The sequence below is a fragment of the Amblyraja radiata genome, chromosome 12 (assembly GCF_010909765.2).
Source record: "Amblyraja radiata isolate CabotCenter1 chromosome 12, sAmbRad1.1.pri, whole genome shotgun sequence".
Taxonomy (NCBI): domain Eukaryota; kingdom Metazoa; phylum Chordata; class Chondrichthyes; order Rajiformes; family Rajidae; genus Amblyraja; species Amblyraja radiata.
The window spans coordinates 54,155,779-54,182,502 of NC_045967.1; the positions used below are offsets into that span (position 1 = coordinate 54,155,779).

A 26,724-nucleotide genomic window follows, 5' to 3' on the forward strand; every position below is an offset into this window, starting at 1 on the left:
GCAGAGATGAACATTCAGTGCAAAGGCTATTAGGTGTGATATTATCACCCAGCCCCATTCTCAAGGTCAAATAGCTTACTGACTGACATATCTTTTTTCAGGACAAAATTAAAAAAAAATTAAAATGGGGTTTAATCAATTCGGATATGGAACTAATTTGCTCTCTCGTAATTTCGTCCAGATTTAGAGAGGTGCCAGACCAACTGATGCCGGAAAATACAATTAAATTTAAAAAAAATTAATTCGGTGGTGGACCTGTATCTTACTTGGAATTTCGAACCCACTCTTTGCCTTAAATCCCTCCCCTCTATACAAGGAAGAGAGATGATACGACGGCTCTGGAGAGAAGGAATGGGTGACGTCTCGGGTCAAGACCCTTCTTCAGTCTCGACCTGGAACGTCACCCGTTCCTTCTCTCCAGAGATGCTGCCCGTCCAGCTGAGTTACTCCAGCTTTTGGTGTCTATCTTCGGTTTTAAACCAGCATCTGCAGTTCCTTCCTGCACAGAGGGAAGATCCAGCTCCTTGTGTAGGCCAGTCAGACGTGAACAGCATTAATGAACCCCCCCCCCCATGTTCAACAATTCCCATTAAGGCCTGGGGGGATAAAACTTCTCCGCTGTTTGTTCGCTGTCAGATGGTGGAGGATCGAGGGAGCTAATCAATTTATACACTGCCAGATGGCCGTCAGCTTCATGAGTTCACAATGTCAGCACAGTGCCATGAATATGAAGAGGATGCAAGAAATGTATGTTGAATAATATAGCAATCGGCCGGCACGGTGGTGCAGCGGTAGAGTTGCTGCCTCACAGCGCCGGTGACCCGGCTTTGATCCTGACCGCAGGTGCTCTCTGTGCGGAGTTTGTACGTTCTCCCCGTGACCTGCGTGGGTTTTCTCCGAGATCTCTCTGGTTTCCTCCGGCACTCAAAGACGTGCCGGTTTGAAGGTTAATTGGCTTGTCATTATTGTAAATTGTCCCTAGTGTGCGCAGGGTAGTGTTGGTGTGCGGGGATCGTTGGTCGGCACGGACTCAATGGGCCGAAGGGCCTGCTTCCACGCTGTATCTCTAAACTAAACTAAACAGAAATACAAATAAACACAATAGGAATCTGAGGAGTAACCTATTCACGCAAGAGGTGGTAGGAGTATGGAACAAGCTGCCGGAGGAGGTAATCGAGTTCATAAGTGATAGGAGCAGAATTAGGCCATTCGGCCCATTCAATCGTGGCTGATCTATCCTTCCCTCTTAACAAAACTTGGTAAATGGGAAAGACAGGACAAAGCTCGGCAGATAGGGCGGTGTTGATAAGCAGAAGGTTGGTACAAAGGCAAGTGATAAGAAAGGGGAGTGTGGAGGTGAAGAGGAGGTTTCCCCTGGTGGGGGAGTCTAGGACTAGAGGTCAGAGGCTCAGAATCAAAAGACGTTCTTTTAGGAAAGGGCGAGGAGACATTTCTTTAGTCAGAGGGTGGTGAATCTGTGGAATTCATTGCCACAGAAGGCTGTGGAGGCCACGTCAGTGGATATTTTTAAGGCAGAGATGGATAGATTCTTGATTAGTACGGGTGTCAGGGGTTATGCGGAGAAGGCAGGAGATTGGGGTTAGGAGGGAGAGATAGATCAGCCATGATTGAATGGCGGAGTAGACGATGGGCCGAATGGTGGAGTACACGATGGGCCGAATGGCCTAATTCTACTCCTGTCACTTATGATCTGATGATGTAGTCTCTGCAATTTCTCGTGGTCTTGAACAGAAATGAAAAAAAGTGGGGATTGAAGTAAGGAGACAACATTACAGCATGCCACAAACACAAACATGATCCACAAGAGGTAGAGTAATACTGGGATAGACGTGGACTTACCTCCTGGCCGGTGGCAATGTCTATTGCTGTATATACAGTGCCCGATGCTCTAGGAGATGAATCAAAACACCATTTGAGTACATATGAATCTCTGAAGAATGCACACAGTAACAAAGGGGCTTGATACAAGTCCCCCCTTCCATTTTGCAAACACGCTCGGGCGGCATGGTGGCACAGCGGTAGAGTTGTTGCCTTACAGCGCTTGCAGCGCCAGAGACCCGGGTTCGATCCTGACTACGGGTGCTGTCTGTACGTAGTTTGTACGTTCCCCCCGTGACCTGCGTGGGTTTTCTCCGGGTGCTCTGATTACCATCCACATTCCAAAGACGTGCAGGTTTGCAGGTTAATTAGCTCGCTAAATGTTAAAATTGTCGCTAGTGTGTGTAGGATGGTGTTAGTGTACGGGGATCGCTGGTCGGTGTGCAAACTCGGTGGGTCGAAGGGCCTGTTTCCGCGCAGTATCTCTAAACTGAACTAAACTAACCTAATAACTTGCAAGGGACATGTTCCACCCCAGAGGACATAGGTTTAAGATGCGTGCAACAAAGGTAAAACAGTTATAATGGGTGACTTCAATCTACATATAGATTGGGTGAATCAAATTGGCAGGGGTGCTGAGGAAGAGGATTTCTTGGAATGTATGCGGGATAGTTTTCTAAACCAACATGTAGAGGAACCAGCAAGAGAGCAGGCTATTCTAGATTGGGTATTGAGTAATGAGGAAGGGTTAGTTAGCAGTCTTGTTGTGCGTGGCCCCTTGGGCAAGAGTGACCATAATATGGTTGAGTTCTTCATTAGGATGGAGAGTGACACTGTTAATTCAGAAACAAGGGTCCTGAACTTAAAGAAAGGTAACTTTGAGGGTATGAGACGTGAATTGGCCAAGATAGACTGGCAATTGATTCTTAATGGGTTGACGGTGGATATGCAATGGAAGACATTTAAAGACTGCATGGATGAACTACAATAATTGTTCATCCCAGTTTGGCAAAAAAATAAATCGGGGAAGGTAGTGCATCCGTGTATAACAGGGATAGTATCAAAACAAAAGATGAAGCATACAAATTAGCCAGAAAAAGCAGCCTACCAGAGGACTGGGAGAAATTCAGAGTCCAGCAGAGGAGGACAAAGGGCTTAATTAAGAAAGGGAAAATAGATTATGAAAGAAACTGGCTGGAAACATAAAAACTGACTGCAGAAGCTTTTATAGATATGTGAAGAGAAAAAGATTAGTTAAAACAAATGTAGGTCCCTTGCAGTCAGAAACAGGTGAATTGATCATGGGGAACAAGGACATGGCAGACCAATTGAATAACTACTTTGGTTCTGTCTTCACTAAGGAAGACATAAATAATCTGCCGGAAATAGCAGGGGACCGGGGGTCAAATGAGATGGAGGAACTGAGTGAAATCCAGGTTAGCCGGGAAGTGGTGTTAGGTAAATTGAATGGATTAAAGGCCGATAAATCCCCAGGGCCAGATAGGCTGCATCCCAGAGTACTTAAGGAAGTAGCCCCAGAAATAGAGGATGCATTAGTGATAATTTTTCAAAACTCTTTAGATTCTGGTGTAGTTCTGGAGGATTGGAGGGTAGCTAATGTAACCCCACTTTTTAAAAAGGGAGGGAGAGAGAAAACGGGGAATTACAGACCAGTTAGTCTAACGTCGGTAGTGGGGAAACTGCTAGAATCAGTTATTAAAGATGGGATAGCAGCACATTTGTAAAGTGGTGAAATCATTGGGCAAAGTCAGCATGGATTTATGAAAGGTAAACCATGTCTGACGAATCTTATAGAATTTTTCGAGGATGTAACTAGTAGAGTGGATAAGGGAGAACCAGTGGATGTGTTATATCTGGACTTTCAGAAGGCTTTCGACAAGGTCCCACATAAGAGATTAGAATACAAACTTAAAGCACACGGTATTGGGGGTTCAGTATTGATGTGGATAGAGAACTGGCTGGCAGACAGGAAGCAAAGAGTAGGAGTAAACGGGTGCTTTTCACAATGGCAGGCAGTGACTAGTGGGGTACCGCAAGGCTCAGTGCTGGGACCCCAGCTATTTACGATATATATTAATGATTTGGACGAGGGAATTGAATGCAACATCTCCAAGTTTGCGGATGACACGAAGCTGGGGGGCAGTGTTAGCTGTGTGGAGGATGCTAGGAGGCTGCAAGGTGACTTGGATGGGCTGGGTGAGTGGGCAAATGCATGGCAGATGCAGTATAATGTGGATAAATGTGAGGTTATCCACTTTGGTGGCAAAACAGGAAAGTAGATTATTATCTGAATGGTGGCCAAATAGGAAAGGGGGAGTTGCAACAAGACCTGGGTGTCATGGTACACCAGTCAAAAAAGTAGGCATGCAGGTGCAGCAGGCAGTGAAGAAGGCGAATGGTATGTTAGCATTCATAGCAAAAGGATTTGAGTATGGGAGCAGGGAGGTTCTACTGCAGTTGTACAGGGTCTTGGTGAGACCACACCTGGAGTATTGCGTACAGTTTTGGTCTCCTAATCTGAGGAGAGACATTCTTGCCATAGAGGGAGTACAGAGAAGGTTCACCAGACTGATTCCTGGTACGTCAGGACTTTCATATGAAGAAAGACTGGATAGACTCGGCTTGTACTCGCTAGAATTTAGAAGATTGAGGGGGGATCTTATAGAAACTTACAAAATTCTTAAGGGGTTGGACAGGCTAGATGCAGGAAGATTATTCCCGATGTTGGGGAAGTCCAGAACAAGGGGTCACAGTTTAAGGATAAGGGGGAAATCTTTTAGGACCGAGATGAGGAAAACATTTTTCACACAGAGAGTGGTGAATGTCTGGAATTCTCTGCCACAGAAGGTAGTTGAGGCCTGTTCATTGGCTATATTTAAGAGGGAGTTAGATGTGGCCCTTGTGGCTAAAGGGATCAGGGGGTATGGAGAGAAGCCAGGTACAGGATACTGAGTTGGATGATCAGCCATGATCATATTGAATGGCGGTGCAGGCTCGAAGGGCCGAATGGCCTACTCCTGCACCTATTTTCTATGTTTCTATGAGAGGAGAAACATTGAATAGGAACCCGAGGGGCAACTTTTTGTTTTACACAGACAATGGTGGGTGTATGGAACGAGCTGCCGGAGGAGATAGTTGAGACAGAGACTATTACAATGTTTAAGAAACATTTAGACAGGTACATGGATAGGATAGGTTTTGAGGGACAACGGCCCAATGCAGGCAGGTGTGTTCAGTGTAGAAGGGGCATGTTGGTTGGTGTGGATTGGAGGGCCCAGTCTCAGAATAAAAGGACGTACCTTTAGAAAGGAGATGAGGAGGAGTTTCTTCAGTCAGAGGGTGGTGAATCTGTGGAATTCATTGCCACAGACGGCTGTGGATATTTTTAAGGCAGTGATAGATAGATTCGCGATTAGTACGAGTGTCAGGGGTTATGGGGAGCAAGACAGGAGAATGGGATTAAGAGGGAAAGAATGGCCTAATTCTGCTCCTGTGACATGAACTATCTCAGGTGGTGGAGGCTGATGAAATAGCAGTGTTTAAGAGGCTGTTAGATAGGCACATGGATGCGCAGAGGTTACCGGGATATGGATCATGGTCAGACAGATGAGATCAGTTTGACTTGGCTTCATGGTCAGCACAAACAATGTGGGCCGAAGGGCCTGTTCCTGTGCTAGGTAGCGGAGTCAGGGGATATGGGGAAAAGTCAGGAACGGGGTACTGATTGTGGATGATCAGCCATGATCACATTGAATGGTGGTGCTGGCTCGAAGGGCTGAATGGCCTACTCCTGCACCTATTTTCTATTGTTCTAACTCTATCAGGTCTTTTAAAAATCATAATCGTATCTGCTTCTGCATCTTTCTCTGGCAGTTTATTCCAGACAGGAAGGACTCAGTGGGAAAAGTTGCCCCCGAGGTCCCTCTCCCCAAAGACCTTAATTCTTTAAGGCCTTGTAACTAAATTCAGATCTTCAATATATTATGAGCTGAAGCCACATGGAAGGGCTAGTTGTACAGGCACTGTAGAAAATTAAACTGCAGGATGTTTGTGCTCTCCGCTGAATGTGGTTTCAATTTCCATTAGGTTCAGTTTAGTTTAGCAGAGATACAGCACGGAAACAGGCCTTTCGGCCCACTGAGTCGGCATCAAACAGCGATTCCCACACACTCTTGCTATGGAGGGAGTGCAGCGTAGGTTTACAAGGTTAATTCCCGGGATGGCGGGACTGTCTTATGCTGAGAGAATGGAGCAGCTGGGCTTGTACACTCTGGAGTTTAGAAGGATGAGAGGATATCTCATTGAAACATATAAGACTGTTAAGGGTTTGGACACGCTAGAGGCAGGAAACATGTTCCTGATGGTGGGGGAGTCCAGAACCAGGGGCCACAGTTTAAGAATAAGGGGTAAGCCATTTAGAACGGAGATGAGGAAACACTTTTTCTCACAGAGAGTGGTGAGTCTGTGGAATTCTTTGCCTCAGAGGCCGGTTCTCTGGATGCTTTCAAGAGAGAGCTAGATAGGGCTCTTAAAGATAGCGGAGTCAGGGGATATGGGGAGAAGGCAGGAACGGGGTACTGATTGGGGATGATCAGCCATGATCACATTGAATGGCGGTGCTGGCTTGAAGGGCCGAATGGCCTACTCCTGCACCTATTGTCTATTGTCTATTGACACTACCCGACACGCACCAGGAACAATTTTACATCTATACCAGGCCAATTAACCTACAAACCTGCACGTCTTTGGAGTGTGCAAGGAAACCGAAGATCTCGGAGAAAACCCAGGCAGGTCACGGGGGGGGGGGGGGGGGGAAACGTGCAAACTCCGTGCAGACAGCACCCGTAGTTGGCATTCCATTAGGAAGTGCTACTCAAATGGCATCTTCAATGAGACCGGCCTACAGAGTTATTCCAGGCTTACTGAAGGATGCCAGCAAATGGCAAACAACCTTCATATGCATGGTCATACAACACGGAACAGGCCCTTCAGCCCAACGTCCCCATGCCGTCCACCCCTACTAGTCCCCCACTTGGCCCATATGCCACTGAACCTTTCTTGGATATGGGGGAGAAGGCAGGAACAGGGTACTGAATGTGGATGATCAGCCATGATCACAGTGAATTGCGCTGCTGGCTCAAAGGGCCGAATGGCCTACTCCTGCACCTATTGTCTATTGTCCATGTATCCATCCAAACCGAGGGATCCAAATCAAGGGATATGGGGAAAAAGCAGGAACGGGCGTACTGATTTTAGATAATCAGCCATGATCATATTAAGTGGCGGTGCTGGCTCGAAGGGCCGAATGGCCTACTCCTGCACCTATTTTTCAATTCCTCCCTTAAATGCTGTTATAGTATCTGTCTCAACTCCCATCTTGGCCAGCACCTGCAACACTTTGTTTCTACAGCAAGATGGGATCCCCTCCTTATTTGGCTAGTTATACTCTCATAGTCAGACAACACGGAAACAGGCCCTTCCACCCAACCTGTCCATGCTAACCAAGATGTCCCACCTACACTCGTCCCATTTGCCTGCATTTGGCCCATATCCAATACCCACGTAACTGTTCAGATGTCTTTTAAATGCTGCTGTTGTATCTGTCTCAACAACCTCCTCTGGAAGCTAATTCCACATACTCACCCACCCTGTGTGAAGAGGTTGCCCCACAGGTTCCTATTAAATCTTTCCTCTTTCATAAACACATGTCCTCTGGTTCTCGATTCCGCTACCCTGGGTAAAAGACTGTGCAGTCACCCTAAGAGTTCCCCTCGTTAACCTATACAGTGAGATCACCAGTAGTCACAAAATGCTGGAGTAACTCAGCGGGTCAGGCAGCATCTCTGGAGAGAAGGAATTGGCGACGTTTCGGGTCGAGACCCTTCTTCAGACTGGAGGGGAACGAAGGTGAGGCCTCTGCTGAGGACAGACCGTTCCGTATCAGAAAGGGGGAGGTCGGGGGGGGGGGGGTTTGAACACACGGCAAGGATGGGGGTTGGGGTCGGAGGAAGGCTGGAGAATGGAAGGAGGCCCAGGTGATGTCTGTTGGGGGAGTGGGTGTTCAGAGAGGAGGGGGGCATGGGGACTATTGTATGGGTGGGGAGTAGCTGGGGGTCACCTGGCTAAAAGGGGAAGGGGAATGAGATCACCCATCAGCCTCCTGTGCTCCAAGGAATAGAGTCCGGGCCTACTCAACCTCTCCCTGTAGCTCAGGCCCTCGGGTCCTGGCAACATCCTCGTAAATCTTTCCTGCGCGTGATATGTGATGGAAGACAAATGACTCTACAAACTGTACCTGCAAGGGGTGACATGTGCCGTATTTTAGATCTGATGCACTGTCAACACTTGCAGTCCCAGATGGACTTTAGGTCTCTCCATTCCCCACAGGGAACCCAGACCCTTTAGATGAGGACCTTTTCACACCACTGTGATCATTCTGCATTTACCCCACCACTTGCTGTTTAGCCCAGAGTTCTTGTCCATAAGTGCTAGGAGCAGGATTAGGCCATTCGGCCCATCAAGTCTCCTCCACCATCCAATCATGGCTGATCTATCTTTCCCTCTCAACCCCATTCTCCTGCCTTCTCCCCATAACCCCTGATACCAGTAGTAATCAAGAATCTATCTATCTACTCTGCCTTAAAAAGATCCATTGACTTGGCCTCCACAGCTGTCTGCGACAATGAATTCCTCAGATTCATCACCCTCTGACTAAAGAAATTCCTCCTCATCTCCTTTCCAAAGATACGTACCCACTAATCAAGAATCTGTCAATCTCAGCTTTAAAAATACCCACTGACTTGGCCTCCACAGCCTTCTGTGGCAATGAATTCCTCAGATTCATCACCCTTTGACTGAAGAAATTCCCCTCATCTCCTGGTATCTCCTCATATTCTGTGGCTGTGCCCTCTCGTCCTCCAAACTATTGGAAACATCCTCTCCACATACACTCTATCCAGGCCTCTCACTATTCGGGCAGTTAAGGGCAGCTTTGTACAGTGTGGACTTAACATCAGAAAGTAGAAAACTGTACATCCTTCAGCTGAAAGGGTGAACATTTCTTATTCATTAAAAGGGAGTTTTCCAAACTTACCCTTGACCGATCTTTTCGAACCTGGTGTACTTCTTTTTGGGGTCACCCACACTTACTATGCTTCCTGAAAGAAAAGATTACAGGAAATATGAATGAAATTAGGCTCATGATATTGTAAGACCTCTTCATTGTGACGATTTGTACGTCAGCTGATTTCACTCTCTTGACATTGGACTTTGGAGAAACAGAGCGGAAACAGGCCCTTCGGCCCATCGAGTCCGCGCCGACCAAAGATCACCCCGTACACTGGCACTGCCCTGCACGCTCGGGACAATTTACTATTTTCCAGAAGCCAATTAACCTGCAAACCTGCACGTCTATGGAGTGTGGGAGGAAACCAGAGCTCCTGGAGAAAACCCACGCAGGTCACGGGGAGAACGTACAAACTCCGTACAGACAGCACCCGTAGTCAGGATTGAACCCGGGTCTCTGCCGGTGTACCACAGCAACTCTACCGCTGTTGAAATAAAAAATCTAAAATATGTTTAGTTCAGTCTATAGTCACGTGTACCGAGGTACAGTGAAAAGCTTTTGTTGCGTGCTAACCAGTCAGCGGAAAGATAATATATGATTACCATCGAGCATTTACAGTGTAGATACATGATGAGGGAATAATGTTTAGTGCAAGGTAAAGCCAGCAAAGTCTGATCAAGGATAGTCTGAGGGTCACCAATGAGGTAGATAGTAGTTCAGGACTGCTCTCTGGTTGTGGTAGGATGATTCAGTTGCCTGATAACAGCTGGGAAGAAACTGTCCCTGAATCAGGAGTCGTGCGTTTTCACGCCTATGTTCCTCTTGAGTCAACAGGGTTTACGTTTAAATACGTACTTAATTTTTCGAGGATTTCTTCGTCCGTCATCTTGGACTTCTTCCTCTGCTTGTCGGTGTTTCTGCAGAGCTGGCTGTTGAGGCCGCTCACGTTCTCAGGCGGCGTTGTTACCGGAGACGTCGTCACGTCCTTGACGGGCGCCACGGGAATGCTGGGCTCAATCACCGATCGGGTAAAAATCTAGAGAGGGAACAGGTACATGGATAGGACAAGTTTGCAGGGATGCGGACCAAACGCAGGCGGGTGGGACTAGTGTAGCTGGGACATTGTTGGCCGGTGTGGGCCAGTTTCCACACTGCGTCACTCTATAACTACATGAACAGGATCAGTCAGAACCAGACGCTCGTAAGTACCAGGAGCAGAATTAGGCCCTTCGGCCCATCTAGTCGACCGACTTGACCTGCTGAGTTACTCCGACATTTGTAATTCTTCAGGGAATGGAAGGATATGGATGATATGGAGGCAGATGAGAGTTAGCCGAGTTCCTGTCCTGTAACGTACGAACTTATATACACCCGATACACCAATGATATATAATGTGGTATCATGTATGGAATAGACAATGTGGGACGTATGACCTGCTTCTGAGCTACGCTGTTCTATGTTATATTTTATCAGTGTATAGGGTGTCTATAAGTTCATAAGTTATAGGAGCAGAATTAGGCCATTTGGCCATTCAAGTCTACTCCGCCATTCAATCATGGCCGATCTATCTCTCCCTCTCAACCAAAGATCTTAGAGGGGAGCTCTCAACCCCATTCCCCTCCTTCTCCCCATAACCCCGACACCCGTACTAATCAAGAATTTGTCAATCTCTGCTTTAAAAATACCCAATGACGGCCTCCGCAGGTGTCTGTGGCAAAGAATTCCACAGATTCACCACCCTCTGACTAAAGAAATTAATTCTCATCTCCTTTCGAAAGGTACGACCATTTATTCTGAGGCTGTGCCCTCTGGTCCTAGATTCTCCTAAATATCCTCTCCACATCCACTCTATTCAAGCCTTTCACTATTCGGTAAGTTTCAATGGGGCATAAGGCCATAAGGAATAGGAATAGAATTAGGCCATTCGGCCCATCAAGTCTACTCCGCCATTCAATCATGGCTGATCTATCTCTCCCTCCTAACCCCATTCTCCTGCCTTCTCCCCGTAACCTCTGACACCTGTACTAATCAAGAAATCATGAGGTCCCCCACTCATCCTTCTAAAATCCAGCGAGTACAGGCCCAGTGCCGTCAAACGCTCATCATATGCTAACCCACTCATTCCTGGAATCATCTCAAGAGCCAGCGCACCCGTACTCAGATAAGGGGCTCACAATACTCCAAATGCAGTCTGACCAGCACCTGGGGTCAAGGAAAGTGCGTTCACGTCGCGGCCCTGTCTCCACCAATCTATCCACCACCACGCACAAGAAGCACAAGACAAGACAGACACCATTGTGTGCAGATGCCGAGAAGAGTGTTCAGCTCTGGCCAAACAGCTTCTAATCCTGTGTGCGGACTCGATAAGAAGACCAGCACCTTATAAAGCCTCAGCGTTACATGACTATGTTTATATTCTAGTCCTCTCAAACTAAATGCTAACATTGCGTTTGCCTTCCTTTACTATCAATGCTGCTTGGTTTGGTGTTCAAAGGCCTGTGAACAAGTTGACAAGGAGTGCCGGCGAAGGTCATGGTGGTACCAGGTCGCCGAAAAACCAGCGACAACCTACGTCATCCTGGCGACAACCTACGACAGCGCCCAGGTCAGGAGAAGTCAAGCTACGCTCATTGGCGTCAAACCCACTGTCGCCGAAAATTCTTCAACATGTTGAAAATTCAGCGGCAACCGGAAAAACGCTACGACTTTTTGCGCGACTGAGGAGACGACTCCCGGCGACCACCGGCGAACATGTGGCGACAAACTAGTCGTCTGTAATCGCCTAAAAAATCACCTAAGTGGGACAGGCTCATGAGAATGACATTGTTCCATTGAGGGCAAACATGCTGATTAAACACTCCTTTTAGTTTATATCAGGAGGAACTGCAGATGCTGATTTAAGTCAGAGATAGACATAAAAAGCTGGAGTAACTCAATGGGTCAGGCAGCATCTGTGGACAGAAGGAATTGGTGACCTTTTGGGTCAAGATGCTTCTTCGAGACTCATTTCTTTTAGTTTAGTTTGGAGATACACTGTTGAAACAGGCTCTTGGCCCACGGAGTCTACACCGACCAGCGATCCCCGCACACTTGCATTATCCTAAACACTGGGGACAATTTACAATTTTTACCCAAGCCAATTAACCTGCAAACCTGTACGGCTTTGGAATGTGGGAAGAAATCAGAGCACCGATTGAAACATATAAGATTATTAAGGGTTTGGACGCGCTAGAGGCAGGAAACATGTTCCCGATGTTGGGGGAGTCCAGAAGCAGGGGCCACAGTTTAAGAATAAGGGGTTGGCCATTTAGAACGGAGACGAGGAAAAGCTTTTTCACCCAGAGGGTTGTGAATCTGTGGAATTGGCAGAAGGCAGTGGAGGCCAATTCTCTGGATGCCTTCAAAAGAGGGTAAGATACTCTTAAAGATCGCGGAGTCAAGGGATATGGGGAGAAGGCAGGAACGGGGTACTGATTGTGGATGATCAGCCATGATCACATTGAATGGCGGGGCTGGCTCGAAGGGCCGAATGGTCTACTCCTGCACCTATTGTCTATTGTCACCCGGAAAAAAACCCATGAGGTCACAGGGAGAACGTACAAACTCCGTACAGACAGCGCCCGTAGCCAGTATTGAACCCGGGTCTCTGGCGCCGTGAGGCAGCGACTCTACCACTGCGTCACCTGGTCCACGGGTACAGAAGCACTGGTCATGAGGGCCGATCTGCACTCACCGACTTTGTGTGTTCAGGCCGAGGAGCGATCACAGGTGGGGGAATATTGTCCTCATCTTCATCATCGTCCTCTACCACTGGTGGTATGACTGGTGGCTCAGACGCTATCTTTGTGTTCTGCAATAAACAGGAGAGGCATTACATCTCTGCTTCCAAATCCGGGTCGCAGAGCCATAGGGCCATACAGCATGGAAACAGGCCCTTCATCCCAACTTGCCCACACCGACCAACGGTCCCCGTCTACACAAGTCCCACCTGCCCGCGCTTGGCCCGTAACTCTTCACACCTACTCTATCCATGTACCTGTCTAAATGTCTCTTAAATGTTCTGATAGTAGTTTAGTTTAGAGATACAGTGGAAACAGGCCCTTCAGCCCAATTATGCCACAGAGACTAGCGATCAACTGTACACTAGTTTTATCCCACACACCCAGGTCAATTTACAGAAGCATATTAACCTACAAACCTGCACGACTTTGGGATGTGGGAGGAAACTGGAGCGCCCTGAGAAAAACCCACGCAGGTCACGGGGAGAACGTACAAACTCAATAAGGACAGCACCCATGGTCAGGATCGAACTCAGGTCTCTGGTGCCTTAGACAGCAACACTACCGCTGAGCCGCCACAGAGTCTTTGAGTCAAACAGGCCCTTCAGCCCAACCTGCCCATGCTGACCAACATGTCCCATCTACACTCGTTGCACCAGCCTGCATTTGGCCCATATCCCTCTAAACCTATCCTATCCATGTACCTGTCCAAATGTCTCTCAAGCATTGTGATAGTACCTGCCTCAACTACATGCCCCGGCATCCCGTTCCATACCCCCACCAGCCTTTTTGTGAAAAGGTTGCACCTCAGGTCCCTATTAAATCTTCCCACCCTCACCTTAAATGCATGTCCTCTGATCATCTTACAATCTAGACAGCAACATCATCAAAATGCCCTTAATCAAAGTGAACGGCAGATGCTGGTTTACCAAGGAAAGACAAAATCCCGGAGGATTGAACCAGAAGACATAGGAGCAGAATTAGGCCATTCGGCCCATCGAGTCTCCTCCACCATTCACGTTTCACCTCTCAACCCCATTCTTCTGCCTTATTCCAGGAAGGGTTCTTGACTCAAAATGTCACCTGTCCTTTTCCTCCATAGATGCTGCCTGACCCGCTGAGTAACTCCAGCACTCTCTCCTTGTCAAAATCTCCAGGCTTTGTCCGGCCCCTCTTCTCTTCCAGCCTCCCTCCCCCCCCACCACAATCAGTCCGAAGAAGGGTCCCGACCTGAAATGTCACCTGAACGTGTGCTCCAGAGATGTCGCCTGGCTCACTGAGTTACTCCAGCATTTTGTGTCAAGAATAGACATTCTTGCTATTGAGGGGGTGCAGTGTAGGTTCACCAGGTTAATTCCCGGGATGGGGGGACTGACATGTGATGAAAGAATGGAGCGGCTGGGCTTGTATTCACTGGAATTTAGAAGGATGAGGGGGATCTGATAGAAACATTTAAAATTCTTAAGGGATTGGGCAGGCTTGATGCAGGAAAAATATTCCCGATGTTGGGGGAGTCCAGAACCAGGGGGTCACACAGTTTAAGAATAACGGGTAGGCCATTTGGGACTGAGATGAGGAAAAACTTTTTCAGCCAGAGAGTTGTGAATCTGTGGAATTCTCTGCCACAGAAGGCAGTGGAGGCCGATTCACTAGATGTTTTCAAGAGAGAGTTAGATAGAGCTGTTAGGGTAACGGAATCAAGGGATATGGGGAGAAAGCAGGAACGGGGTACTGATTTTGGATGATCAGCCATAATCATATTGAATGGTGGTGCTGGCTGAAAGGGCTGAATGGCCTACTCCTGCACCTATTTTCTATGTTTCTATGCGTACTTCATTGCTTTTCTCTTCCCTTTTTTCACAGTTTTACCAAAGGGGCTTCGACCCAAAACATGTTCATAAGTGATAGGAGCAGAAGTAGGCCAGTCGTCCCATCAGGTCCATTCCGTCATTCAATCGTGGCTGATCTATCTCTCCCTCTCAACCCCATTCTCCTACCTTCTCCCCATAACCCCTGACACCTGTACTAATCAAGAATCTACCTTTCACTACCTTAAGCCTATCCATTGACTTGGCCTCCACAGCCTTTTGTGGCAAAGAATTCCACAGGTTCACCACCCTCTGATTAAAGAAATTCCTCCTCATCTTCCTGATGGAACATCCTTTAATTCTGAGGCTGTGACCTCTGGTCCTAAACTCTCCCACTAGTGGAAACATCCTCTCCACATCCACTCTATCCAAGCCTTTCACTATTCGGTAATACAGTAACTATCAACTCTTCACTGTTAAAGGGCCTGTCCCACTGGCGATTTTTTTCAGCGACTACCGGCGTCATTGACGGACGTATCAGGGTCGCCAAAAGATTTTGAATGTTTCAAAACCCATCGGCGAAAAACAAAAATGTTGCGACACTCGAGGAGACACCTCGTATCAATACGTCGTCACGCCGTGACTTTTTTGGTGACTCGATACGTCAGTCCATGATGCCGGCAGCCGCCAAAAAATAAATAAAAATCGGCAAGTGGGATTAACTCTGCCTTTCTTCCCCACAGCTGCTGCCTGACCCACTGAGTATTTCCAGCACTTTTCTGTTTATATTTTAGATTTCCAGCATCAGTGGTTGTGAATTAAAAAAAAATATCTAGAACTGATTTAGCGATCGGAAATGTTACTGGGAAAAGTCGGACGAGATGGGAAAAAGGGAGAGACCTAACATAGATACAGAGGGTTTCCGCTCAGTGAACAGAGACAGATTTAGAATTAAAAGGGCACATTGATTGGAATAGAACCAAAGATATAATTAAATGGCAAAGCTTAGCAGTTCCCATGGTGATCATGACACCAGCACTAACCAGGAGTCAGACAACTGTAACGTCCAGACTCAGGAACAGCTTTTTCCCTACTGCCATCAGGCTGTTAAACACCACAATCTCCAACTGGGCTCTGAACTACATAGACTTGGGGGCATTAGTTTTGTCTTCATGAGTGATAGAAGCAGAATTAGGCCATCCGGCCTATCAAGTCTACTCCGCCATTCAATCATGGCTGATCTATCTCTCCCTCCAAGCCCCATTGTCCTGCTTTCTCCCCATAACCGCTGACAGGTGGGTAGGTAGGTATGTGCGTGTATATGTGTGTGTGTACAGACTTTAGGCTTTAGAGAAACAGCACGGAATAGGCCCTTCGGCCCATTGAATCCCTGCCGACCAGAGGTCCCTGCACACTAGCACTATCCTACACACTAGGGACAATTTACAATTTTACAGAAGCCAATTAACCTACATGCCTGCATGTCTTTGGAGTGTGGGGGAAAACCGGAGCACCCGGAGAAAACCCACACAGGTCACAGGGAGGCCCTCATCCCATAATGTCCTGCCAAACGCAATACCAATCGCTTCCGACTGCACATGATCCATATCCTGACCATAACCATACTCCTATCCAAAAGCCTCTTAAACACCACTAAGACAGTTACCTCCACCATCACCCCTGGCAGCGTGTTCCAGGCACTCAGCATTCACCAAGGCAAGCACACCTCTGGTCTGCACCATGCCCATCTTCACGAATCCCACCTACCCACGTTTGGCCCATATCCCTCTAAACCTGCCCTATCCATGTACCTGTCCAAGTGCCTTTCAAATGCTGTTACAGTCCCTGCCTCAACTACACCCTCCGGCAGCTCGTTCCATTCACCCTCCACCCTCCAAGTGAAAAACATGCTGCTCAGCTTCCTATTAAATGTTGCCCCCCCCCCACCCTCATCTTAAACTTATGTCCTCTACGTTTGATTTCCCTACCCCTGGTTAGATAACTCTGTGCATTCATTGCCCTCATGATTGTATACACCTCTATAAGAGCATCGCACATCACCCTGTGCTTCGGAGAATAATGTCTTAACCTGTCGAAACCTTTGGTGTAGCTCAGTCCTTTGAGTCCAAGCAACATCCTCATAAAGGACACAATGTCCTGGAGTAACTCAGCGGTTCAGGCAGCATCTCAGCGGTTCAGGCAGCATCTCTGGAGAACATGGACAGGTGACGTTTCTGGCTGGGACCCTTCTTCAGATGATTTTTGGTGGGGGGGGGGTAAACTCCCCCTTTTCCCTTCTCCTCCTCCCCACCCCCCCCCCCCCCCCCTACAATCAGTCTAAAGAAGGTTTCAGACGCTGATCAATATACAAAGGGACACAAAACGCTGGAGTAACTCAGCGGGTCAGGCAGCATCCCTGGAGAACATGGACAGGTGACGTTTCGGGTCGAGACCCTTCTTCAGACTAAAGACAGAATGAGGAGGAATTCCCCACTTTCCACCGTTTGTTTTTGAGAGAACAGATACGTTTGTTCGCCTTTTGCCCGCTTTCATACTCACCAGAGCATTCCCTGCTATGTATCCATCAGCTGACTTATCTGAAAAGGTCAAAAATAAATTGCAAATGTAGATTTATACCAGAATTGGCATTTGTGTATAAAACCACACAGCCCGTGCTACACAAACATCCTTATTATCTCGAATAATATTCTGATTTGCAAAATCGCAATGAGAATTATGTTCATTAGTTATAGGAGCAGAATGAGGCCATTCGGCCCACAAAGTCCAATCATAAGCTTTGATACTGATGCAGTTAAGGATATAAGATCGCACGGCTTTAGAATTTGACTTTCTTCACCCTCAAGCTTTTATCAGTCAGGATGTTCGGGAATTTGATTTGATCTCAGATACTCACTTCACATGTTTTCATCGACTGGACTGGTGTTTGATTGTGGTGATAGCATACTGCACAGAGTCATATAGTGTGGAAACAGGCCCTTCGGCCCAACTTGCCTGCACTGACCAACATGTCCCATCCACACTTTTCCCACCTGCCTGCGTTTGGCCCATAACCCTCTCAACCTGACGTGTCCATGTACCCAGTCTAAATGTCGCAATAGTACCAGCCTCAACTACATCCTCTGGCAGCTCGTTCCATACACCCACCACCCGTTGCGAGAAAAGGTTACCCCTCAGATTCTTTATTAAATCTTTCTCCCCTTCACCTTAAACCTATGTCCTCTAGTTCTCGATTCCCGTACTCTGGGCAAGAGACTCTGTGCATCTACCCAATCTATTCCTCTCATGATTTTAGACACCTCTATAAAATCACCCCTCATCCTCCAGCGCCCCAAGGAATACAGTCCCAGCCTGCTCTACCTCGCCCTATGGCTCAGGTGCTCGAGTCCTGGCAACATCTTCGTAAATCTTCTCTGCTCCCTTTCCAGCTTGACAACATCTTTCCCATAACAAGGTGCCCTGAACTGAGCACAAAACTAACAGCAGCTTCACCAATGTCTTGTACAACTGCAACATGACCTCCCGACTTCTGAATGCTCTGACTGATGGCCAATGTGACAAAAGTCTTGTTGGCCACCCTGTCTATCTGTAATGCCACTTTCAATGAATTATGTACCTGCAGCCCTCGATCTCTCTGCTCCACCACACTCCCCAGAGCCCAACCGTTCACTGTGTAGGTGCCGCCCACATTAGTGCCCCCAAAAATGTAACTTGCCTCACATTTCTCTGTATTAAATTCCATCAATCATTCCTCAACCCACCTGGCCAAAATATCACGATCCTGCTGCAATGTTTGACAGCATACTGTGTTTAGTTTAGAGATACAGCATGGAAACAGGCCCTTCGGCCCACTGAGTCCATGCCAACCATCGACCACCCGTTCACACACCAGTTCTATGTTATCCCACTTCCACTCCCTACACACTAGGGGCAATTTACAGAGGGTCGATTAGCCCACAAACCCGCACGTCTCTGGGATGTGGGAGGAAACCGGAGCACCCAGAGGAAACCCACGCTGTCACAGGGAGGTCATAAGGTGTACGAGCAGAATTAGGCCATTCGGCCCATCAGGTCTACTCCACCATTCAATCATGGCTGATCTAACTCTCCCGCCCAACCCCATTCTCCTGCCTTCTCCCCATAACCCGCACTAATCAAGAATCTATCAATCTCTACCTTAAAAATATCCATTGACTTGACCTCCACAGCCGTCTGTGGCAAATAATTCCACAGATTCACCACCCTCTGACGAAATACATTTCTCCTCATCTCCTTCCTAAAAAAACATCCCTCAATTCTGAGGCTGTGACCTCTGGTCCTAGACTCTCCCACGAGTGGAAACATCCTCTCCACATCCACCCCATCCAAGCGGGAACGTGCAAACCCCACACAGGCAGCACCCAAGGTCTGGAACGAACTCGGGTCTCTAGCGCTGTGAGATAGCTGCTCCACCCACTGTGCCACCGTGCCGTACCTGTGTTCAGGTATTTTTAGCACACGCTGTGTGCAATATGGAGAAAGAATTTAATATTGGCTCCGAGCTTTGAGTAATGTAACCTTTAAACTACTGTTGAAAGTATATTATTGAAAACACAGAGCATTCTCTATTCTGATGGGGAATGGCTTTATACGGCCTCAGAGTCATGAGACTTCATTAAAGCACATGGTTTTGATTTTAGTTTCCGATTTACAAAGAGTTATAAAAAGACCAACTGAAATATAAGCCAGCAAGAGCTACTGTTTAAGTAGTCCCACACTACACAAGTTGCTGAATATCTTTCCCCTTCCTCCCCGTCCCCTTCCACTTACATTCCCTCCTCCGACTTCACATTTCACGCCTCCTTTAGCCTTATCTCACGCTCTTTGTCTTTTCATCTCTGGCCTTTGTCCAAACATCTGCCTCCACCCCTCCACCCCCCCCCCCCCCCTTCACCTGTATCCACCTATAACTTGCCAGGTTTTGTCTCAGACCCACTTCTCCCCCCAACTACAATGTCTGAAAAAGGGCCCCAACCTCATTACCCCTGTCGTTAGCACATCTTCTTATCTCTGCCTTAAATATATCCACTGACTTTACCTCCACAGCCTGCTGTGGCAAAGAATTCCACAGATTCACCACCCTCTGGCTAAAGAAATTCCTCCTCATCTCCTTCCTAAAGGAACGTTCTGAGGCTGTGACCTCTGGTCCTGGACTCTCCCGCTAGTGGAAACATCCTCTCCACATCCACCCTATCCAAGCCTTTCACTATTCTGTACGTTTCAATGAAGACCCCCTCATCCTTCTAAACCAGTGAGTACAGGCCCAGTGCCGTCAAATGCTCATCATATGTTAAAACTCATTAAAACCTCCTTTGACCTTAGTGTTGCTTGGCATCAAATTTTATTCAAGAAACTTGCTGTTTATCCAATAATCCCTGGAGCTCCCATTGATTAGTGTAGGAAGGAACTGCAGATGCTGGTTTAAACCGAAGATGGACACAAAACACTGGAGTGACTCAGTGGGACAGGCAGCATCTCTGGAGAGAAGGAATGGGTGATGCTTCGGGACGAGACCCTTCTTCAGACTCAGGGTCTCGACCCGAAACGTCACCCATTCCTTCCCTCCCGAGATGCTGCCTGTCCCCCTGAATTACTCCATTGGCAGAGAATTGATGATGTAGTCCAATGGACAAGTTTGGGGCGTGGAATGTACATTGAGCAGGTGAAGAAGACTCAAACATAATGTGAGCAAGCACTTGTACAAAATCTAAATGAGGGCAACTCCATCCGACAAAGCTGTTGACAAATGGAACGAGTAGAAACATTTAAAATGTGAGATTATCTGATTTTTGTCACAGAAGAGACTTTATTAGACGACAGGAAAATTGGTCTTTTACACCTCAGGCTCACAACAGAGTGATTGAACGAAATGAACAATAAGTAGATAGTTTGATCTAGGTTATGAAAACTGGGAGCCTTGTCGAAGAGACCGACAGGGTGGGTGTTTCTGAGAATGTGTTCATTCCTCCCTCTGCAGCTAACAAAAATCTTTGGCCATTTTCAAGCTGGCACTATCCTTGGGCAATGATCCCTACAAGATGACCATATAGAAATACAGCACGGAAACTGGCCCTTCGGCCCAACTTGCCCATGCAAACCTAGATGCCCCCTCTACATTAGTCTCACCTGCCTGCGTTTGACCCAAATCCCTCTAAACCTTTCCTTTTCATGTATGTTCCATAGAAACATAGAAAATAGGTGCAGGAGGAGGCCATTCGGCCCTTCGAGCCAGCACCGCCATTCATTGTGATCATGGCTGATCGTCCCCTATCAATAACCCGTGCCTGCCTTCTCCCCATATCCCCTGACTCCACTAGCCCCTAGAGCTCTATCTCTCTTAAATCCATCCAGTGATTTGGCCTCCACTGCCCTCTGTGGCAGGGAATTCCATAAATTCACAACTCTCTGGGTGAAAACGTTTTTTCTCACCTCAGTCCCCAGTGTCTTTTAAATGTTATTATAATACCTGCCTCAACTACCTCTTCCGGCAGCTCGTTCCAGATAACCGCCACCCTTTGTATGAAAAGGTTGCCCACCAGGTTCCTATTAAATCTGTCCCCACCCGTCCCCAACTAGTGTAGATGGGGCGTGTTGGTCGGTGGGAGCAAGTTGGGCCAAAGGGCCTGTTTCCACGCTGTATCATTCTGTGACTACATTCTCAGGTTGTTGCAGGCAGGAAACAATTTGCTAGCATTTATTTCTAAATGGCCATAATACAAAAACAGGGATGCAATGTCGAGGGTCTATAAAGCGCGGGTCAGGCTGCATCTGGAGTATTGTGAGCAGTTTTGGGCCCCACATCTAAGGAAGGATGTGCTGGCCCCAAAGAGGGTCCGGAGGAGGTTTACGAGAATGATCCCAGGAATGAGTGGGTTAACATATGATGAGCGTTTGACGGTGTTGGGACTATAGATCACCCATGACTGAATTGCGGAATAGACTTGATGGGCCGAATTGCCTAATTCTGCTCCTATCACTTATGTCCTCTTTAAACCTATGAGCTCTGGTTCATGGTCCCCCAACACTGGGTAAAAGATTCTGTGCAGTCACCCTATCTATCCCCCTAATGATTTAAAACACCTTTGTCACATCACCCCTCATCCTCCTGCGCTCCACAAAACAAAGTCCTAGCCTGCTCAACCTCTCCCTATATATCTCAGGCCCTCGAGTGCTGGCAACATCCTTGTAATATCTCTGGAAAATACACACTTCACGTCAGCATAAAACAAACGGTACGAGGGGCCAGATGAGGTAGTTGGGGCAGGTACTATGGCAACATTTCTGAATCATTTGGACAGGTACATGGATAGAGAGATATGGTCCAAACGGGGGCAGGTGGGACAAGTGTAGATGGGACATGTTGGCCGGTTTGGGCAAGTTGGGCCGAAGGGCCTGTTTCCACGCTGTATCACGTATCTATGGTTCTAGACTCTAGTTATTGCGTGCAGGAAACAAGGTTTGGGGATGAGTAGCATCTAGAGAGAGTTTGAGAGTACAACGCGCACTCCAAGATGGCCAGGAGGGAGAGAACATTGTCAACCATCTTCATTCATTCATCCCCCAACAGTCAAATGAAGGATTAATTGGCGACAGAATTGTTATAAACCAGCCAGAAAACACACGGAAACTCTTAAAAACTGCCACGTCATTTAAAGTTGGCCTTAAAATAAGAAAAATAGCATCGAGAAGTACAAATCTAGAACTCAAACAGATCGGGACAGTTTCTAGTCAGGGAAGCAAAGCGATGAACACAAAACAGAAAATGTGGTTTCCATTACACATTGGAGGTTGTAAATGCAGAGAAGTTTTGTCCTGCAAAAATTGGAAGTTCCGTCAACTGTGTTCCAGAATCGGATCTTGAGATCCAACTATATTGGAAGATCTCCTGGAGATAATTGATTAGATACATCTGAGCTTCACATTTGTGCATTTGAAATCTGATCAAGTTTAAGTTACATGGCAAGAAAGGACAAAGATGGAACTTAACCTGTTCACTGCCACCACCCCACCCTCCCAAGTATACTCATGTCATGGCCAATAGTTTTTTAGATACAGTTTTAGAGATACAGTGCGGAAACAGGCCCTTCGGCCCACCAAGTCCGCGTCGACCAGCGGTCTCCGCACATGAACACTGTCGTACATTAGGGACAATCTTTACACTGATGCCAAGCCAATTGACCCACAGACCTGTACGTCTTTGGAGTGTGGGAGGAAACCGGAGATCTCGGAGACAAACCCACGCAGGTCACGGGGAGAACGTACAGGCAAGCACCCATGGTCAGGATCGGACCCGGGACTCTGGCGCTGTGAGCGCGCCAACGTGCCGCGCTAAAAAAACAAACTTGACAGTGAACAGGTTAAACACAGGGGCAGAGAGATTGTCCAAGACAATGTGGGTGAATAACACATAGACCCTCCAAAGGTTACAATGGAATCCAACAATTTGATCCACACAGCTCCACGCCCAAGTACAGACTGCAAGGGAATCCAATGGACATGGCCTTTACTCAAACTGCAAGGGAATTCTATGCTCTTTGATATTGACCAAAACACACATGCACATGCAGTCTCCCCTACCTGCAACGCCAGCTGATGAATCACCTCCAACACCACAAAGACTAGCAACATTTTGGCGTACACATTGACCTTAATGGTTTCGGCCATGTGAGTGGGATGCAAACCAGGAATGTGCAGAGCAGACCCTTGATGCATTGTGTACAGGAAGGAACTGCAGATGCTGGTTTTGCACCCTGGACGGACACAAAATGCCGGAGTGACTCGGCAGGACAGGCAGCATCTCTGGATAGACGGAAAAGGGTGACCTTATGGGTCCGACGGGTACGTCACCCGTACCTTCTATCCAGAGACACTGCCCCATCCCGTTGAGTTGCTGCACCATTTTGTGCCCATTATGAAATATTTGTGCATAGAACTATCTGGCAGAATGCAAATACTGATCCTTCATATGTCGAGATCTTCTGTCCATCTGTAGCCATGGACAGAACTCTTTGTAACTATCTGAATAGATCTGAATTTAGATTTTATTCCCCCCCCAAATTCATTTTTTTTCTCCATCCAAATTAAAAACTTTGTGGAGTTTGTGCTTGGATCAGTCAGTATCAGGACTGTTCATTTGGCTCATCCCTAGAGATTCCCTTCTGTCTTTGTTGCCACACCCCCCACCCCTCCACTACCCTCTCCAAACTAGCTACTTGGCAAACTCAATTCAATGTCATAGGTTCAAAAGTCAGGCAACCAACCAGTTATATCTGTGCACTTGTAGTGCTTTAGAAGGGGTACCATCAGAGAATAGACTGCTGCAATAAAAGTCAAACGAAAAGTGATTGGAAATGAAAAATTACAGAAATTACAGAAGTCTCACACTAATATTTTTATCGATTACTTATTTCAATAAAGACATATAGAACGACTGAACGGGAACGGGAACACAGGAAAGGGACTGGGAATTTGATTTTAGTTAAAGGACTGCTTCTAAAATTTGTAATTAACACTGAAGCAATCAATCAGCTTAAACTGAACAATTAGATGGTGCCCAGCTCAGGCGACTACTGGCTTGCCGGCCATGGAAGCAAATCTACAATCACATATTACAATCGCTCCACACTCTTAAATATCTACTGCCACAGTAATATTTCTTGCTTTGACTATGATTACCTTGCACTGAACAGGTGTCAGGGGTTATGGGGAGAAGGCGGGAGAATGAGGGTTAGGAGAGAGAGAGATAGATCAGCCATGATTGAATGGCGGAGTAGACTTGATGGGCCGAATGGACAAATTCGGCTGCTATTCCTCATGAAAAACGTTATTCCCTTATCAAGTATCTCCACACTGTGAATGGCTCGATTGTAATTGTGGATTGTCTTTCTGCTGGATGGTTAGCACGCAACAAAAGCTTTATGCTGTACCTCGGGCACACCTGTTCTAATCCGTGGCAACACTGTTTTTTGTTTAAAGTGACACCACCTTCATCGAGATGCATTTAGCAAGTCTTTCATTCTGCAAGCAAATGATGCAAATAATGCAAATCATATCAAAATTGCCACAATGCCCCTCGATGCATGGCATCATTGTGGTGAAAGTGCAACATATCTTTTGCTGCTGCTCAGAGATTACCCTTCACATTTCTGCAATAGTTTAAACTTGATGGCAAATAAATCAGAGCTGATATACAACACCAAAATGCCTTCAATATTATTTGATAATCTAGACTTCTATAACAAAAGTCCCAAACACTATACATATCATTTTATGCTGCTGATCTAACACCTCTGTACTGCTCCATTTAGTACATTTTCATAAGCAATTAGGAGCAGGATTAGGCCATTCGGCCCATCAAGTCTACTCCGCCATTCAATCATGGCTGATATATCTTTCCCTCTCAACCCCATCCTCCTGCCTTCTCCCCGTAACCCCTGACACCCGCACTAATCAATCTCCCTCCATTTTACGCCAGGAACATCATTGTTCTATCTGGGACTTATGACAATAAAACTCTCTTGACGTCCCGACTTTCCCCAGACCCGACAAAAAGATCTGCTCGAAACATTTTGATAAAAACACCCAACAAATCTGGGAATCAGCAGGCGACAGCTAAATCTGATGATACCACGTGGACGAGGCTATGTATAAAATCTCTACTTATTGCAAGTAAACACTAGTGAGCAATTCTTAAAGTTCACTCTAGTCATCCACGTGAAAATAAAACTGCATGCACAAAAATTAATATTCGACGGAATAATTTCTCCATGACCTTCCTCAAGGGATTTGACTTCTAGCTGTTAATCTGAATAGGCTCCTATTATTATCACTTCAATCATTAGTTTCTTTCCAGCTGTTATCAGGCAACTGAACTATCCTAGCTCAACCAGAGAGCAGTCCTGAGCTTCTATCTACCTCACTGGTGACCCTCGTACTATCCTTGATCGGACTTTGCCTTGCACTAAACGTTATTCCCTCATCATTTGTCATATACACTGTGAATGGCTCGATTGTAATCAAGTATCGTCTTTCCGCTGACTGGTTAGCACGCAACAAAAGCTTTTCACTGTACCTCGGTACACGTGACAATAAACTAAACTAAACTGAGCTTTAGGTGAGAGACCAAGGTTCTTAAAGCCTTATTTTCTTTTTTTACCCTCTATTATAGAGTCTTACAGTGGGGGGGACAGAGGCCCTTTGGCCCAACTTGCCCACCACCAATGCCCTGTACATAATCTTTATATCCGTCGAAGGAATGCCTCATTGTACTATTAACTGACTTACTCTGAGCCTGCCACCACTTTATGCTGACATGTGGGCCATTTTGCAACTGAACACTTACGAAACAAAAGCAACAAGCACAGTCAGGAGGCTGTCTGCAAGGTGATGAAATAATGGTACCTGCACCCAAAGGTGCAGTTGAACACAGATGGGCTCCAGGTGCCATTCTAAAACAGAGCATGTCTATGGTGATGTTGGGCAACATGGAACTCGACCCGGCCTTTATATCTTTTTCCATTGCATGGAAGTCATTGCAAACCAAAAATAAAAAGATGTGCTTTTGTTTTAAATCGGGAAAGATTTGTAACAGGCAGTCGGTGCAAATAAACACAAAGACACAAAGAGCTGGAGTAACTCAGCGGGTCAGGCAGCGTCGCTGGAGAACATGCGATTATCCCGTCAATGGCCAAAGTCAACAACGCCCTTTGGGTCTATGCTTGAACGAGGTGTAAAGGTCGCAGATCTTTCAATGAAGTCGACACAAAAGGCTGGAGTAACTCAGCGGCTCGGACGGCATCTCCGGAGAAAAGGGGCAGGTGTTCGAGACCGGAAACGTGACCGGGACCTTCTCTCCAGAGGCGCTGCATGAACCGCAGCGTTGCTCCAGCTTTTTTTGTGTCTATCTTGGGTTTAAACCAGCATCTGCAGTCCCTTCCCACACAGATCTTTAAATGACACAGACTTGTACTGTTGAAGTGGCCTGGCAGCGTGACGCTTGGCAACACAAACACTTGATGCCACTGTGGGATGAAGGCGATACCCTCTCCTACTTCACTGTGTCTCTCTAATTCCTTCTGCAGCCTCGGTGGAACCTCAAAAAAAAGGAAGGGGTTGGTGGGGTGGGTGGGGTTCGAGGGGGGGAGGGGGGGGGGT

General features: G+C 47.0%; 1 protein-coding gene across 5 annotated transcripts in view; it reads right to left on the minus strand.

Annotated features, from left to right (window-relative positions):
- pak3 (p21 (RAC1) activated kinase 3) overlaps nt 1-26,724 on the minus strand; it is a 159,266-nt gene that overhangs the window by 26,128 nt on the left and 106,414 nt on the right. For 4 of the 5 annotated variants that reach the window (XM_033030804.1, XM_033030803.1, XM_033030806.1 and 1 more), the window contains 6 exons: nt 23,832-23,888; nt 17,074-17,111; nt 12,661-12,777; nt 9,782-9,962; nt 8,954-9,017; nt 1,861-1,909 (listed from right to left, as the gene is read on the minus strand). In XM_033030804.1, the coding sequence (XP_032886695.1) occupies nt 1,861-1,909; nt 8,954-9,017; nt 9,782-9,962; nt 12,661-12,777; nt 17,074-17,111; nt 23,832-23,888 (506 nt within the window). The remainder of the gene's footprint in view (nt 1-1,860; nt 1,910-8,953; nt 9,018-9,781; nt 9,963-12,660; nt 12,778-17,073; nt 17,112-23,831; nt 23,889-26,724) is intronic. The other variant, XM_033030807.1, reaches the window with a different exon arrangement.